The sequence below is a fragment of the Eurosta solidaginis genome, chromosome 2 (genome assembly GCF_040869045.1).
Source record: "Eurosta solidaginis isolate ZX-2024a chromosome 2, ASM4086904v1, whole genome shotgun sequence".
In the NCBI taxonomy this organism is placed as follows: Eukaryota; Metazoa; Arthropoda; class Insecta; order Diptera; family Tephritidae; genus Eurosta; species Eurosta solidaginis.
The window spans coordinates 37231766-37250082 of NC_090320.1; the positions used below are offsets into that span (position 1 = coordinate 37231766).

General features: G+C 44.4%; 1 protein-coding gene across 4 annotated transcripts in view; it reads left to right on the plus strand.

Annotated features, from left to right (window-relative positions):
• The window catches only part of LOC137239571 (zinc finger protein weckle-like), an 83894-nt gene that overhangs the window by 11736 nt on the left and 53841 nt on the right, over window positions 1-18317 (plus strand). For 3 of the 4 annotated variants that reach the window (XM_067765020.1, XM_067765026.1, XM_067765022.1), the window contains one exon: window positions 973-3607. The exons of the other annotated variant lie outside the window; for it this stretch is intronic. In XM_067765020.1, the coding sequence (XP_067621121.1) occupies window positions 973-1039 (67 nt within the window). In that variant the 3' untranslated portion in view covers window positions 1040-3607. Of the gene's footprint in view, window positions 1-972; window positions 3608-18317 lie in introns of those variants that run through there. 4 annotated transcript variants of the gene reach the window in all.

Sequence of the window (18317 nt, forward strand, 5' to 3'; positions counted from 1 at the left end):
AGAGGAATTGGCAAATGTAAAGGGGAATATAAGACACAAAAGGAAATGCCAGCAGAATTGAATTCAAGAATTCTGTAATGTATTTCAATAATTAGAAGTCGGAAATAAGAAATTTTTCTTGTATTATTAGATATTCACAAAAAACCGAATAATTACACCCAAACGGCTGCGAAACCGGTGAAAATTGTATCAGCGCAAAACGCCTTTTTAGTGAATTCTTTTCTGTGTACAACAATATCACCAAAATTACATCAACCACATGAAAGTCTTAAACTTTTTTTTTTGCAAAAATATCTTGACAGAGTACAAGTATTACTTGGTCGCCTTCGGATTATTGCTTCCGAAATTAAAACACGTCATTTGACACCTCTCCCGAAATTTTTTGACATATATTAAAAATCGATGCCTGTGGTAAATAATTCATTCCATTGAATATTTATTTCTAAATTGAATGCCAAAATCAGTATAGGATGCTATTTTTTCCTCAAAAGATACTAAAATATCAAAACTCACAAATATCTTTGAATGCGGAATGGTCTTAATTAAAGATTTCGCATATGTGGAGCCAAGTAACCATCGCACATTTTAAGATTGTGTAATTTTCGTCACAAACATATTAATACGCATTCTAGGTATAATAAATTAGCTCCTGACGTATATTTGCTTGTCGGGGAAGCCTTTTTTCACTTTCATTTAAGTTCATCGCGTTTAAATAGTAAATTGTTTAATTTTTCGCAACTTTTGACAGCAGACTACCAACTTAAAACCTATTTTAAAAGATTAAAATCGGGCTCATGTCATTTTAAATTTAAAATTCTTTTTTAGAGATAAAATAGGGTTTAAGACTTGAAGTGATATTTAATTTAGAACCATGTTTAAACCAATAAAACTCTATTTTATTTCAACTATAATTATGGGCCTATTAATTTTAGTAATTTTTCATTCTATAACGTTCTTGTGTTTTTTTTTAAGCGCGCGTACCGGCACCAACTTTAAACCATTGATGTCCAAACAAAATGGCTATGCACCTAAATCTTAGAGTACAACAGTTGGCCCATCTGTATTCAAAGCAAACCTAATTATTAACGCATTATAATATAATAAGTTATGACAATATTTTTAAGAAACATTGCCTATTTCACTAAACAGACTTGTTGTTGTTGTATTAATGTAAAGACACTCTCCGAAGGTTTTGATGTTGATGGTGCTTTACTGGATATAGATCTGGTACGTTCCGGTAACAAGCGCCATTGAGATGATAGCCTGGCCATCTCGGGAAAGAATATGACCACATTAAACCTCCTAGGTTCTGGTCATTCTTTCGATTCGATTTTGCATTACTTTGTCTATTTTATTTCGATTATATTTCAGAACAGAATAAATGCTTATCAGTGAAGCAAAAAAAAAAGGTAATTGTTGGTGCATTTAGGCGTACACACTTGCCCTTTTCTGAAAAGCTGTGTTATTTTACGCGCATATACATATCGACTTAAACTTTATAAGCACCTTTAACGCGAGTTTTATTTGCACCCGAAATTTTACCATTTTGTGTTCGCCTTATCGAAGACCCTGGCGAAACAATTTTTCGCGTTCCAAAAAGATCTCGCTTTATTGGCAACAATTTGTTTGGGCGAAATGAACAGAGGGAAATCAAATTTACAGCTGAATTCCGAAAGCCATCTATAGTCACTATAAGAGAAAATTTGGGATGAAATTCAGTTTTGAGGCAAGGTGCTATTATGTAAGCGGTCACTAATTTGTGAGCTGGGCCGGGGCAAATAACAAATATGAAAATTACAGCAAAGTACGAAAAAAATTTAAAAACAATGTATAGCCACTGGGATTAGATCCTACGCACTTTGGGATTTTAAATACAGAAATGGGAGCGCCGCCTTATCAAGCTCACCTACAACACGAAGCAACCTTGAGTTGTCAAAATGTAGTGTTATATTGTAACGAATTTAGAAATTCCTCTTATTCCAAACCTGCTAACGTTCGAATCGCTAAACTGTTGAATAAATAACTCCAATATTCAATAATACAAAATGGTCTTTATTAAACTACTTTGAGAGTACTTCACAATTACCCTTATACTTCACAACCAATAGCGTGCTTAAATCAAAACTGATTAGTCATGCCTCGGTTTCCTCGTTCACCCATTTCTCCTAAGGTCTAGTTATATCGTGAACTTCATGCTTGTTTACCAGCCATATACGTGTATATTTGTAGTTTGTATATGTTAGTACTACTTCGGCTGATGAGTACATGCGTTTGTATCTCTCCCTTGCCTCGTATGTACATATGTGTGTAAATGAAGATTGACTTGTTTACGTACATACGGGCGGCTGCTTAGTGATGCTAGTATCGCTTAGTGATGCTAATATTCGTCACAATATTATTTGTTCGATGTATGGGTTTTATTGTCTTTTTGGTGAATTTTGATGTTGATGTGATAAGTTTTTTTTGTGACTGAATACCGAAATCATTCGGAATGTTCCATCTTCACGGGTGGGACATTCGTACGCAATATTTCATCTTTGTTGAAGTATTCTGATAAAACCAGCCAGGAGATGTCTGGTTTTCTAATATATATGTAGGTTAATACACTTAACATTCAGTCATTACTCTTATGTAAAAAAAGTCACAACATCTTTGTATAAATTAAAAATTTGTTAATTTAAAATTATATGTATTTAAATTGAAAAATATGATCTTGTTGTGATCGTCACAAATTTTATTCTGAAAATTTCTTTTGAAAATTTTACATTTCATATTCATTCAAAAATCAATTATTTAATTTCTTCAAACAACAGTGATCACGTAATACAGTAGTTTTTCTAATATCTAATATATGATAGTATTCTTTTTAAGAATGCAGTATTGCTATTTATTTAAATCAATGTCAACTAACAAAGACATAACTTAACTACTCCCCCTTTCAAATTTAAAACGTCCCCGTTTAAGTTATTATTAAAACAAAAATTAAATAAGATATTTTTTAATCAAATACAAATATAATAACTGTAAACAATCAAAATTGATATGGCTGAAATTTTAACATTCACAAGAAAAAGAAAAAAAAACTAAACAGAGATCATTAAAACAAAGAATGTAATTCATCTAAGGTTGCTTTTATGAACTTTTTTACCTTCGATTAAAACCGTGGTACCTAAGTCTTTTTCTACAACCTTTTCATTAAAAACTTTATTAAATGTATTCCCCAATCTTTTATTTCTTTTAATAAAAACTGTTTCTCCCGGTTCATATAATCTAATTTTTTTATTCTTATTCATTCTTTTTAATATGTTTTCCTGTGACTTCACCAATCTTTCTCTAACACAATTCAACTCCTCATTTGAAAATTTTTGAAAAACATTACTTTGTTTAGCTTTTATTGTAGAATGAATACTATTGTTATATTTATGCGTTGCTAACAATACTAGATCTACAGTCTCACTTAGCTCTTATTGAGCTTTAATACACCTACATATTTCGATTAGAGTTGGGTGAAGTCGTTCAATTTGCCCATTAGTTCCACTGTGTAATGTAGGTATAAAAAATTGTTCTATTGAGTATTATCTCTTAATAAAGATCCGATTGTATTAGATTGAAATGCTTTTTCATTATCAGACGTAATAATTTTTGTATTTAGAATCAACTGCTTTTATTTAATACATGTAAAGCTTACAGGGTTGCCATACTTAGAACTAGGTAGTGTAGATATTATTAGTAGTAGGTATATAAAATAGATCTATTACGATATATTTATTTAAATGCAACATCTTCCTTTTCTTATTTTGTTAGCTGGAATTAATCTAATCTAATATCTAATCTAATATATATTATAAATGGCAAAGTTTGGATGTGAAGATGTTTGGATGTTTGGATGTTTGGATGTTTGTCCAGACGTTTGTCTTTGTGACTCAATCACGCAAGAACGGCTGGACCGATTTGGATGAAATTTTGCACACATATAGCCAATAGTCTAGAAGGATCTACTAACTATATATTTTTGAAAAGGGCGTGGTCCCCGCCCCCGAGGAACAGTTATAATTTAATTATTATATTTTTTCGTCTTTGCGACTGAATCACGCCAGAATGGCTACACGGATTTTGATGAAATTTGGGACACAGACAGTAGTCTACTAGCGAAATTTTTTTCGAACATGGAAAGAGGGGTGGGGGTCCCACGACCCCTTCGAGAAATTATTTTTCAATAATTTTTACACATTATAACTTTACGTATACTGGCCTTCACCAATATCACCGACTCAAGGGGTCAAATAAGTCGAGGGCTTACAAAGTAAGCAGTGACCCCCTCCGCCCGCCCACCTCCCCTTTATCCCCCCTCTGGTGTAAAATCTATAAATTGTTATAACTCAATATAAATTTTCTCCTAAATCAATAGTTTTTGGTATCTGGTACATACAGAACGAGATCTAGACAATTTTGGAGGAACGATCAGTGGTCCTCTCCTCTACTCCCGCCATCCGCCCTCCATCAATTGTTTTTATTAGCACGCTTTTATTAGCTTTACCTGTATGTTTCTATGTAACTTTTTATTCGCTCCAATGCGCCTGCTGCCTTATTAACATGGTTTTATAATTAGCTTCACCTTATTTATAATCCCGTAAGGGTCATATCGAGACCCTCCGGGATCATTTATGGATGGTTTTCGGGATCGGTCCGGGATTACGCCGGGGTAATTTCGGGACTTTTTCGGGACTATTTCGGGATCATTTTGAGACCCTTCCGGGATCGTTTCTGTATAGTTTTCGGGATCCGTCCGGGATCCCGTCGGGGTTATTTTTGGACATTTTCGGGACTATTCCGGAATCATTTCGGGACTATTTCGCGATAATTTGGGGACAATTCCGGCATCATTTCTGGATGGTTTTCGGGATCCGTCCGGGATCCCGTCGGGGCACTTTCGGGATCATTTGGGAACCTTCGAGAGATGAATTTTTGATGGTTTCCGGGATCATTACGGGACTTTTTCGGGGTCAGTTTGGGTCCTTTCCGTAATCATTCCTGGATGGTTTTAGGGATCCGTCCGGGATCCCGTCGGCGTCATTTTGGGACTTTTGCGGGATCATTTGGGGTCTCTTCCGGCATCATTTCTGGATGGTTTACGGGATCCGTCCGGGATCCCGTCGGCGTCATTTTGGGACTTTTGCGGGATCATTTGGGGTCTCTTCCGGCATCATTTCTGGATGGTTTACGGGATCCGTCCGGGATCCTGTCGGGGTTATTTTGGGACTTTTGCGGGATCATTTGGGGTCTCTTCCGGCATCATTTCTGGATGGTTTACGGGATCCGTCCGGGATCCTGTCGGGGTCATTTTGGGACTTTTGCGGGATCATTTGGGGTCTCTTCCGGCATCATTTCTGGATGGTTTACGGGATCCGTCCGGGATTCCGTCGGCGTCATTTTGGGACTTTTGCGGGATCATTTGGGGTCTCTTCCGGCATCATTTCTGGATGGTTTACGGGATCCGTCCGGGATCCTGTCGGGGTCATTTTGGGACTTTTGCGGGATCATTTGGGGTCTCTTCCGGCATCATTTCTGGATGGTTTACGGGCTCCGTCCGGGACCCTGTCGGGGTCATTTTGGGACTTTAGCGGGATCATTTGGGGTCTCCTCCGGCATCATTTCTGGATGGTTTACGGGATCCGTCCGGGATCCTGTCGGGGTCATTTTGGGACTTTTGCGGGATCATTTGGGGTCTCTTCCAGCATCATTTCTGGATGGTTTTCGGGATCCGTCCGGGATCCTGTCGGGGTCATCTTGAGACTTTTGCGGGATCATTTGGGGTCTCCTCCGGCATCATTTCTGGATGGCTTACGGGATCTGTCCGGGATCCTGTCGGGGTCATTTTGGGACTTTTGCGGGATCATTTGGGGTCTCTTCCGGCATCATTTCTGGATGGTTTACGGGATCCGTCCGGGATCCTGTCGCGGTCATTTTGGGACTTTTGCGGGATCATTTGGGGTCTCTTCCGGCATCATTTCTGGATGGTTTACGGGATCCGTCCGGGATCCTGTCGGGGTCATTTTGGGACTTTTGCGGGATCATTTGGGGTCTCTTCCGGCATCATTTCTGGATGGTTTACGGGATCCGTCCGGGACCCTGTCGGGGTCATTTTGGGACTTTAGCGGGATCATTTGGGGTCTCCTCCGGCATCATTTCTGGATGGTTTACGGGATCCGTCCGGGATCCTGTCGGGGTCATTTTGGGACTTTTGCGGGATCATTTGGGGTCTCTTCCGGCATCATTTCTGGATGCTTTACGGGATCCGTCCGGGATCCTGTCGCGGTCATTTTGGGACTTTTGCGGGATCATTTGGGGTCTCTTCCGGCATCATTTCTGGATGGTTTACGGGATCCGTCCGGGATCCTGTCGGGGTCATTTTGGGACTTTTGCGGGATCATTTGGGGTCTCTTCCAGCATCATTTCTGGATGGTTTTCGGGATCCGTCCGGGATCCTGTCGGGGTCATTTTGAGACTTTTGCGGGATCATTTGGGGTCTCCTCCGGCATCATTTCTGGATGGTTTACGGGATCCGTCCGGGATCCCGTCGGCGTCATTTTGGGACTTTTGCGGGATCATTTGGGGTCTCTTCTGGCATCATTTCTGGATGGTTTACGGGATCCGTCCGGGATCCTGTCGGGGTCATTTTGGGACTTTTGCGGGATCATTTGGGATCTCTTCCAGCATCATTTCTGGATGGTTTTCGGGATCCGTCCGGGATCCTGTCGGGGTCATTTTGAGACTTTTGCGGGATCATTTGGGGTCTCCTCCGGCATCATTTCTGGATGGTTTACGGGATCCGTCCGGGATCCTGTCGGGGTCATTTTGGGACTTTTGCGGGATCATTTGGGGTCTCTTCCGGCATCATTTCTGGATGGTTTACGGGATCCGTCCGGGATCCTGTCGCGGTCATTTTGGGACTTTTGCGGGATCATTTGGGGTCTCCTCCGGCATCATTTCTGGATGGTTTACGGGATGCGTCCGGGATCCTGTTGGGGTCATTTTGGGACTTTTGCGGGATTATTTGGGGTCTCTTCCGGCATCATTTCTGGATGGTTTACGGGATCCTTCCGGGACCCTGTCGGGGTCATTTTGGGACTTTAGCGGGATCATTTGGGGTCTCCTCCGGCATCATTTCTGGATGGTTTACGGGATCCGTCCGGGATCCTGTCGGGGTAATTTCGGGACTATTTCGGCATCATTTGGGGTACCTTCCGGTATCAATTCAAGATGGTTTTCGGGATCCGTTCGGGATCCCGTCGGAGTCATTTCGGAATTTTTTCTCGACTAATACAGGATCATTTGGGGACCTTATCGGCATCATTTCTGGATGGTTTTCGGAATCCGTCCGCGATCCCGTCAGGGTCATTTCGGGACTATTTCGGGATAATTTGGAGTACCTGCCGGTATGATTTCTGGATGGTTTTCGGTATCCGTCCGGGATCCCGTCGGTGTCATTTCGGGACCATTTGGGGTCCATTCCGGCATCATTTCTGGATGGTTTTCGGGATCCGTCCGGGATCCTGTGGGGGTCATTTTGGGACTTTTTCGGGATCATTTGGGGTCTCTTCCGGCATCATTTCTGGATGGTTTTCGGGATTCGTCCGGGATCCTGTCGGGGTCATTTTGGGACTTTTGCGGGATCATTTGGAGTCTCTTCCGGCATAATTTCTGGATGGTTTACAGGATCCGTCCGGGATCCTGTCGGTGTCATTTTGAGACATTTGCGGGATCATTTGGGGTCTCTTCCGGCATCATTTCTGTATGGTTTTCGGGATCCGTCCGGGATCCTGTCGGGGTCATTTTGGGACTTTTGCGGGATCACTTGGGGTCTCTTCCGGCATCATTTCTGGATGGTTTACGCGATCCGTCCGGGATCCTGTCGGGGTCATTTTGTGCCTTTTGCGGGATCATTTGGGTTCTCTACCGGCATCATTTCTGGATGGTTTACGGGATCCGTCCGGGATCCTGTCGGGGTCATTTTGGGACTTTTGCGGGATCATTTGGGGTCTCTCCCGGCATCATTTCTGGATGGTTTTCGGGATCCGTCCGGGATCCTGTCGGGGTCATTTTGGGACTTTTGCGGGATCATTTGGGGTCTCTTCCGGCATCATTTCTGGATGGTTTACGAGATCCGTCCGGGATCCTGTCGGTGTCATTTTGGGACTTTTGCGAGATCATTTGGGGTCTCTTCCGGCATCATTTCTGGATGGTTTACGGGATCCGTCCGGGACCCTGTCGGGGTCATTTTGGGACTTTAGCGGGATCATTTGGGGTCTCCTCCGGCATCATTTCTGGATGGTTTTCGGGATCCGTCCGGGATCCTGTCGGGGTCATTTTGGGACCTTTGCGGGATCATTTGGGGTCTCTTCCGGCATCATTTCTAGATGGTTTTCGGGATCCATCCGGGATCGCGTCGGAGTCATTTCGGAACTTTTTCTCGACTAATACAGGATCATTTGGGGACCCTTTCGGCATCATTTCTGGATAGTTTTAGGGATCCGTTCGGGATCCCGACGGGGTCATATCGGGACCATTTGGGGTACCTACCGGCATCATTTCTGGATGGTTTACGGGATCCGTCCGGGACTCTGTCGGGGTCATTTTGGGACTTTAGCGGGATCATTTGGGGTCTCCTCCGGCATCATTTCTGGATGGTTTCCGGATCCGTCCGGGATTCCGTCGGCGTAATTTCGGGACTATTAGGGGGTTATTTGGGGACCTTTCCGGCATCATTTCTGGATAGTTTTAGGGATCCGTGCGGGATCCCGACGGGGTCATATCGGGACCATTTGGGGTACCTACCGGCATCATTTCTGGTTGGTTTTCGGGATCCGTCCGGGATCCCGTCGTGATCATTTCGGGACTATTTAGGGATCATTTGGGTACCTACCTTCATCATTTCTGGATGATTTTCGGGATCCGTACGGGATCCCGTCGGGGTCATTTCAGGACTTTTTCGGGATCCGCCCGTGATCCCGGCGGGGTCATTTCTGGACTATTTCGGGATCATTTGGGGTACCTAGATGGATAGTGTTCGGGATTCGTCCGGGATCCCGTCTGGATCATTTCAGGACTTTTTCGGGATCATTTGGGGTATCTTCCGGCCACTTTTCTAGATGGTTTTCGGTATCCGTCCGGGATACCGTCAGGGTAATTTCGGGACTATTTGGGGATAACTTGGGAACCTTTCCGGCATCATTTCTGGATAGTTTCCGGGATCCTTCGGGGATCCCGTCAGGGTCATTTCGGAACCCGCGACTAATGCGGGATCATTTGGGGGCCCTTTCGCCATCATTTCCGGATGGTTTTCGTGATCCGTCCGGGATACCGTCAGGGTAATTTCGGGACTATTTGGGGATAACTTGGGAACCTTTCCGGCATCATTTCTGGATAGTTTCCAGGATCCGTCGGGAATCCCGTCATGATCATTTCGGAACTATAAGGGGATCATTTCATTTTTCATCTTTCTTTAAGGGGATCATTTCACCTTCCAGCATCATTTCTGTATACTTTTGGGGATCCGTCCGGGATCCCGACGGGGTCATTTCTGGCCTATTTCGGAATCATTTTGGGGTACCAACCGGCATCATTTCTGGATGGTCCGGGATCCGTCCGGGATCCCATCGGGGGAATTTCGGGAATTTTTCGGGATCATTTGGGGTCCCTTCCGGCATCGTTTCTGGATCGTTTTCGGGATCCGTCCGAGATCCCGTCGGGTTTATTTTTTTACTTTTTCGGGAAAATGTCAGGGAGTTTCGAGACTGTTCTTGGATCATTTGGGGATCCTTCAGGGATAATTTCTGGATGGTTTTCGGGATCCCGTCGGGGTAATTTCGGGACTTTTTCACGACTATTTCGGGGTCAGTTGCCCTTAAAGATCATTTCTGGGTCGTTTTCGGGATCCGTCCGGGATCCCGTTAGGGTTATTTCGCGCCTTTTCGGGACTATTTCGGGATCATTTTGTGACCCTTCCGGGATAATTTCTCTATGATTTTCGGGATCTGTTCGGGATCCCTTCGTAGTTTTTTCGCGACTTTATCTAGGATAAATTGCGGACCCTTTAGAGATCAATTCTGGATGGTTTTCGGTATCGGTCTGGGATCCCCTCAAGGTCATTTCGGGACTTTTTCGGGACTATTTCGGAATCATTTTGGGACCCCTCCGGCATAATTTCTGGGTGATTTTCGGGATCTGTCCGGGATCCCGACGGAGTTTTTTCGGGACTTTTTCCGGACTATTTCTGGATTATTTGGGGACGTTTCAGAGCTCAGTTCTGGATGATTTTCGGGATCTGTCCGGGATCCCGTAAGAGTTATTTCGGGGTAATTTTGGGACCCTTCCAGGATAATTTCTTCATGATTTTCGGGATGGGTCTGAGTTTTTCGTGACTTTCGGGACTATTTCGGGATCATTTGCGGAACCTTCAGAGATCAATTCTGGATGGTTTGTGGACTTTTCCGGGATCATTTGGGGATCCCTCCAGAGTCATTTCTGGATGGTTTTCGGGATCCCGTCAGGGTCATTTCGGGCCTTTTTGTGACTACTATTTCGGAATCATTTTGGGACTCCTCCGGGATAATTTCTGGGCGATTTTCGGGATTTGTCCGGGATCCCGTCAGAGTTTTTTCGGGGCTTTTTCGGACTATATCGGGATCATTTGCGAACCGTTCAGGAATCAAATCTGGATGGTTTTCGGGATCCGTCCGGGATCCCGTCAGGGTCATTTCGGGACTTTTCGTGACTACTTCGGGATTATTTTGGGACCCTTCCGGCATCATTTCTGGATAGTTTTCGAGATTTGTCCAGGATCCCGTCGGCATCATTTCGTGACTATTTGGTGTCATTTAGGGACACTTCCGGGATCATTTTAGGTTTCTTCGAAACCGGTAATTCAGCACACATGGCCGTGGATTTACGGCAAATTATTCGTAATTAAAATTCGGTATGTTTTATCTTTAATATATCACAGCTTTTTCGTTCTATTTTTAAATGAATCCTGTAACGAACTATTACAACTATAATTAAAATTTTTGTAATATTTTAACCAACTAAATACCCGAAAAAGCAACACTGCTTTCATTTAAAAACTTCTTTTTGGTTTTAGCTAATTGTAGTTTCACTCCTTTGTTCTATGAGTAGTAATTCTTTCACCCCTGTCATATCAATTAATTTAACTTAGAAACAAAATGTATTTTTTTTAATTCGAAAAAAGTGTATTGTGCTATTCATGTAAGCGTGCCCATCAGCTCAGTTAGTTCTTTTTTTTTACTGTATTAAAAATAAAATACATTGACAGAAAACATTTTTAAACAGACAACTTGATAAGCAGGCTAACGTGAATAGCACATATGTATATTTTATTTTCTCCTTGCGGACGGGGCCGCGGGTAAAGGCTAGTATATATTATAAATGGCAAAGTTTGGATGTGAAGATGTTTGGATGTTTGGATGTTTGGATGTTTGTCCAGACGTTTGTCTTTGTGACTCAATCACGCAAGAACGGCTGGACCGATTTGGATGAAATTTTGCACACATATAGCCAATAGTCTAGAAGGATCTACTAGCTATATATTTTTCAAAAGGGGCGTGGTCTCCGCCCCCTAGGAACAGTTATAATTTAACTATTATATTTTTTCGTCTTTGCGACTGAATCACGGCAGAATGGCTACACGGATTTTGATGAAATTTGGGACACAGACAGTAGTCTACTAGCGAAATTTTTTTCGAACATGGAAAGAGGGGTTGGGGTCCCACGACCCCTTCGATCAATTATTTTTTAATAATTTTTACACATTATAACTACGTATACTGGCCTTCACCAATATCACAGACTCAAGGGGTCAAATAAGTCGAGGGCTTACAAAGTAAGCAGTGACACCCTCCGCCCGCCCCCTTTATCTCCCCCTCTGGTGTAAAATCTATAAATTGTTATAACTCAATATAAATTTTCTCATAAATCAATAGTTTTTGGTATCTGGTACATACAGATCGAGATCTAGACAATTTTGGAGGAACGATCAGTGGTCCTCTCCTCTACTCCTGCCATCCGCCCTCCATAAATTGTTTTTATTAGCACGCTTTTATTAGCTTTACCTGTATGTTTATATGTAACTTTTTATTCGCTCCAATGCGCATGCTGCCTTATTAACATGGTTTTATAATTAGCTTCACCTTATTTGTAATCCCGTAAGGGTCATATCGAGACCCTTCCGGGATCATTTCTGGATGGTTTTCGGGATCGGTCCGGGATTACGCCGGGGTAATTTCGGGACTTTTTCGGGACTATTTCGGTATCATTTTGGGACCCTTCCGGGACCATTTCTGTATAGTTTTCGGGATCCGTCCGGGATCCCGTCGGGGTTATTTTGGGACATTTTCGGAACTATTCCGGAATCATTTCGGGACTATTTCGCGATCATTTGGGGACCCTTCCGGCATCATTTCTGGATGGTTTTCGGGATCCGTCCGGGATCCCGTCGGGGTACTTTCGGGATCATTTGCGTACCTTCGAGAGATAAATTCTTGATGGTTTCCGGGATCATTACGGGACTTTTTCGGGGTTATTTTGGGTCCCTTTAGGCATCATTTCTGGATGGTCCTCGGGATTCGTCCGGCATCCCGTCGGGGTCATTTCGGGACTTTTTCGCGACTAATACGGGATCATTCGGCATCATTTCTGGATGGTTTTCGGGATCCGTCCGGGATATCGTCGGGGTCATTTGGTGACCTTTTCGGGATCATTTGGGGGCTCTTCCGGCATCATTTCTGGATGGTTTTCGGGATCCGTCCGGGATCTCGTCGGGGTCATTTGGGGACTTTTTCGGGATCATTTGGGGGATCTTCCGGCATCATTTCTGGATGGTTTTCGGGATCCGTCCGGGATCTCGTCGGGGTCATTCGGGGACTTTTTCGGGATCATTTGGGGGCTCTTCCGGCATCATTTCTGTATGGTTTTCGGGATCCGTCCTGGATCTCGTCGGGGTCATTTGGGGAATTTTTCGGGATCATTTGGGGGCTCTTCCGGCATCATTTCTGGATGGTTTTCGGGATCCGTCCGGGATCTCGTCGGGGTCATTTGGGGACTTTTTCGGGATCATTTTGGGGCTCTTCCGGCATCATTTCTGGATGGTTTTCGGGATCCGTCCGGGATCCCGTCGGGGTCATTTCGGGACTTTTTCGCGACTAATACGGGATCGTTTGCGGACCCTTTCGGCATCATTTCTGGATAGTTTTCGGTATCCGTCCGGGATCCCGTCGGGGTCATTTCGGGACTTTTTCGCGACTAATACGGGATCATTTGGGAACCCTTTCGGCATCATTTCTGGATGATTTTCGGGATCCGTCCGGGATCCCATTAGGGTAATTTCGGGACTATTAAGGGATCATTTGTGGACCTTTCCGGCATCATTTCTGGATAATTTTCGGGATCCGTCCGGGATGCCGACGAGGTCATTTCGGGACTATTTCGGGATCATTTGGGGTCCCTTCCGGCATCATTTCTGGATGGTTTTTTAGACTCGTCCGGCATCCCGTCATGGCCATTTTGGGACTTTTTCCCGACTAATACGGGATAATTTGCGGGCCCTTTCGGTATCATTTCTGGATAGTTGTCGGGATCCGTTCGGGATCCCGTCAGGGTCTTTTCGGAACTTTTAGGGGATCATTTGAGGACCTTTCCGGCATCATTCTGGATTGTTTTTGGAATCCTTTCGGAATCCCGTCAGGGTCATTTTGGGACTTTTTCGGGATCATTTAAGGATGGCTTTCAGGATTCGTCCGGGAACCCGTCAGGGTAATTTCTGGACTTTTCCGAGACTATTTCGGGATCATTTTGGGATCATCCCAAGATCATTTCTGGATGGATTTTGGGATCAGTCCGGGATGCCGTCAGGGTCATTTTGGGACTATTAGGTGATCATTTGAGGACCTTTCCGGCATCACTTCTGCATGGTTTTCGGTATCCGTTCAGGATCCCGTCGGAATCATAGCGGGACTTTTTCGGGATCATTTGGGGTCCCTTCCGGCATCATTTCTGGATGGTTTTTGGGATTCGTCCGGCATCCCGTCGGGGTCATTTCGGGACTTTTTCTCGACTAATACCGGATCATTTGGGGACCTTTTCGGCATCATTTCTGTATGGTTTTCGGGATCCGTTCGGGATCCCGTCGGGGTCATTTCAGGACTTTTTCTCGACTAATACGGGATCATTTGGGGTAGCTTCCGGCATCATTGCTAGATGGTTTTCGGGATCCGTCCGGGATCCAATCAGGGTCATTTCGGGACTATTTCGGGATTATTAGGGGTACCTTCCGGCATCATTTCTAGATGGTTTTCGGGATCCGTCCGGGATCCCGTCAGGGTCATTTCGGTACTATTTCGGGATCATTTGAGATACCTTTCGGCACCATTTCTAGATGGTTTACGGGATCCGTTCGGGATCCCGTCAAGTTAAATTCGGAACTATTTCGGGATCCTTTGGGGTACCTTCCGGCATCATTTCTATATGGTTTTGAAGATCCGTCTGGGATCCCGTCGGGGTCATTTCGGGAATTTTTCTCGACTAATGCGGGATCATTTGGGGACGCTTTCGGCATCATTTCTGGATGGTTTTCGGGATCCGTCCAGTATCCCGTCGGGGTCATTTCGGGACTATTTCGGGATCATTTGGGGTACCTTCCGGCATCATTTCTAGATGGTTTTCGGGATCCGTCCGGGATCCCGTCGGGGTCATTTCGGTACTATTTCGGGATCATTTGAGGTACCTTCAGGCACCATTTCTAGATGGTTTTAGGGATCCGTCCGGGATCTCGTCAGAGTCATTTCGGGACTATTTGGGGATACCTTCCGGCATCATTTCTGGATAGTTTTCGGGATCCATCCGGGATCCCGACGGGGTCAATTCAGGACTTTTTCTCGATTAATACGGGATGATTTGGGGACCCTTTCGGCATTATTTCTGGATGATTTTCGGGATCCGTCAGGAATCCCGTCGGGGTAATTTCGGGACTTTTTCGGAACTAATATGGGATAATTAGGGGAGCCTTTCGGCATCATTTCTGGATGGTCTTCGGGATCCGCCCGGGATCCCTTCGGGGTCATTTCGGAACTTTTTCGGGACTATTTCGGGATCATTTGGGGTATTTTCCGGCATCATTTCTGTATGGTATTCGGGATCCGTCTGGGATCCCGTCATGGTAATTTCTGGACTTTTTCGAAACTATTTCGGGATCATTTTGGGACCAGCCCAAGATCATTTCTGGATGGATTTCGGGATCTTTCCGGGATGCCGTCAGGGTCATTTTGGGACTATTAGGTGATCATTTGAGGACCTTTCCGGCATCACTTCTGCATGGTTTTCGGTATCCGTTCAGGATCCCGTCGGAATAATTGCGGGACTTTTTCGGGATCATTTGGGGTCCCTTCCGGCATAGTTTCTGGATGGTTTTCGGTCATTTCGGGACTATTAGGGGATCATTTGAGGACCTTTCCGGCATCATTTCTGTATAGTTTTCGGAATCCGTCTGGGATCCCGTCGGGGTCATTTCAGGACTTTTTCGGGACTAATACGGGATCATTTTGGGACCCTTCCGGAATCATTTCTGTATGGTTTTCGCGATCCGTCGCGGATCCCCTAGGGACCCTTCCTGGATATTTTCTGGATGGTTTTTGAGAACAGTCCGGGAGCCCGTCAGGGTCATTTCGGAACTTTTTCGGAACTATTTCGGGATGATTTTGGTACCCTTCAGGCATCATTTCTTTGTGGTTCTCTGGATAAGTCTAGAATCGTGTCGTTGTCACTTCGGGTTTTTTGGGACTATTCCGGGCACTTTTAGAGACCCTTCCGTGGCATTTCTAGATGGTTTTCGGGATCTGTCCGCGATAGCGTCGGGGTCATTTCGTGGATTTTTCTGGATAATTTCGGGATCATTTGGGGATCCTATCAGGATATCAGCTCATTTAGTCCTTTTTTTACTCAATTAAAAAAATAAAAAAAAATAAATGTAAGGCGCGATAACCTCCGAAGAGATCTAAGGCCGAGCTTCTCTTCCAATTTGCGTCGTGCTCCTCTTGATTTTTCCCGACAAATTGGCCGGACGGGACCTACATGTTTTATGCCGACTCCGAACGGCATCTGCAAGGCAGATAAGTTTTCACTGAGAGCTTTTCATGGCAGAAATACAATCGGAGCGCTTGCCAGACACTGCCGAGGGGCGACCCCGCTTAGAAAAATTTTCTTCTAATTGAAAAATCTTATTTCTAAAATTTTGATGTTGCTTTGCCCGGGAGTTGAACCCAGGGCATACGGTGTGATAGGCGGAGCACGCTACCATCACAATCATTTTTCAATTAGAAAAATAAAATGTATTAGACAGAAACATCTTTTTAAACAGATAACTTGATAAGCAGGCTAACGTGAATATCCCATATATTTAATTTTCTCCTTGCGGACGGGGCCGCGGGTAAAGGCTAGTATATTATAAATGGGAAAGTTTGGATGTTAAGATGTTTGGATGTTTGGATGTTTGGATGTTTAGATGTTTGGATGTTTGGATGTTTGTCCAGACGTTTGTCTTTGTGACTCAATAACGCAAGAACGGCTGGACCGATTTGGATGAAATTTTGCAAACATATAGCCAATAGTCTAGAAGGATCTACTAGCTATATATTTTTCGAAAGGGGCGTGGTCCTCGCCCCCTAGGAACAGTTATAATTTAATTATTATATTTTTTCGTCTTTGCGACTGAATCACGCCAGAATGGCTACACGGATTTTGATGAAATTTGGGACACGGACAGTAGTCTACTAGCGAAAGTTTTTTCGAACATGGAAAGAGGGGTGGGGGTCCCACGACCCTTCGAGAAATTATTTTTCATAATTTTTACACATTATAACTTTACGTATACTGGCCTTCACCAATATCACAGACTCAAGGGGTCAAATAAGTCGAGGGCTTACAAAGTAAGCAGTGACACCCTCCGCCCGCCCCCCTTTATCTCCCCCTCTGGTGTAAAATCCATAAATTGTTATAACTCAATCTAAATTTTCTCCTAAATCAATAGTTTTTGGTATCTGGTACATACAGAACGAGATCTAGACAATTTTGCAGGAACGATCACTGGTCCTCCTCTGCTCCCGCCATCCGCCCTCCATCAATTATTTTTATTAGCAGACTTTTATTAGCTTTACCTGTATGTTTCTATCTAACTTTTTATTCGCTCCAATGCGCCTGCTGCCTTATTAACATGGTTTTATAATTAGCTTCACCTTATTTGTAATCCCGTAAGGGTCATATCGAGACCCTTCCGGGATCATTTCTGGATGGTTTTCGGGATCGGTCCGGGATTACGCCGGGGTAATTTCGGGACTTTTTCGGGACTATTTCGGTATCATTTTGGGACCCTTCCGGGATAATTTCTGTATAGTTTACGGGATCCGTCTGGGATCCCGTCGGGGTTATTTTGGAACATTTTCGGGACTATTCCGGAATCATTTCGGGACTATTTCGCGATCAATTGGGGACCCTTCCGGCATCATTTCTGGATGGTTTTCGGGATCCGTGCGGGATCTCGTCGGGGTCATATGGGGACTTTTTCGGGATCATTTGTGGGCTCTTCCGGCATCATTTCTGGATGGTTTTCGGGATCCGTCCGGGATCTCGTCGGGGTCATTTGGGGTCTTTTTCGGGATCATTTTGGGGCTCATCCGGCATCATTTCTGGATGGTTTTCGGGATCCGTCCGGGATCCCGTCGGGGTCATTTCGGGACTTTTTCGCGACTAATACGGGATCATTTGGGAACCCTTTCGGCATCATTTCTGGATGGTTTTCGGGATCCGTCCGGGATCCCGTCGGGGTCATTTCGGGACTTTTTCGCGACTAATACGGGATCATTTGGGAACCCTTTCGGCATCATTTCTGGATGGTTTTCGGGATCCGTCCGGGATCCCATTAGGGTAATTTCGGGACTATTAGGGGATCATTTGGGAACCTTTCCGGCATCATTTCTGGATAATTTTCGGGATCCGTCCGGGATGCCGACGAGGTCATTTCGGGACTATTTCGGGATCATTTGGGATACCTACCGGCATCATTTCTGGATGGTTTTTGGGATTCGTCCGGGATCCCGTCGTGGTCCTTTCGGGACTTTTTTTCGACTAATACGCGATCATTTGCGGACCCTTTCGGCATCATTTCTGGATAGTTGTCGGGATCCCGTCACGGTCATTTCGGGACTATTAGGGGATCATTTGAGGACCTTTCCGGCATCATTTCTGTATTGTTTTCG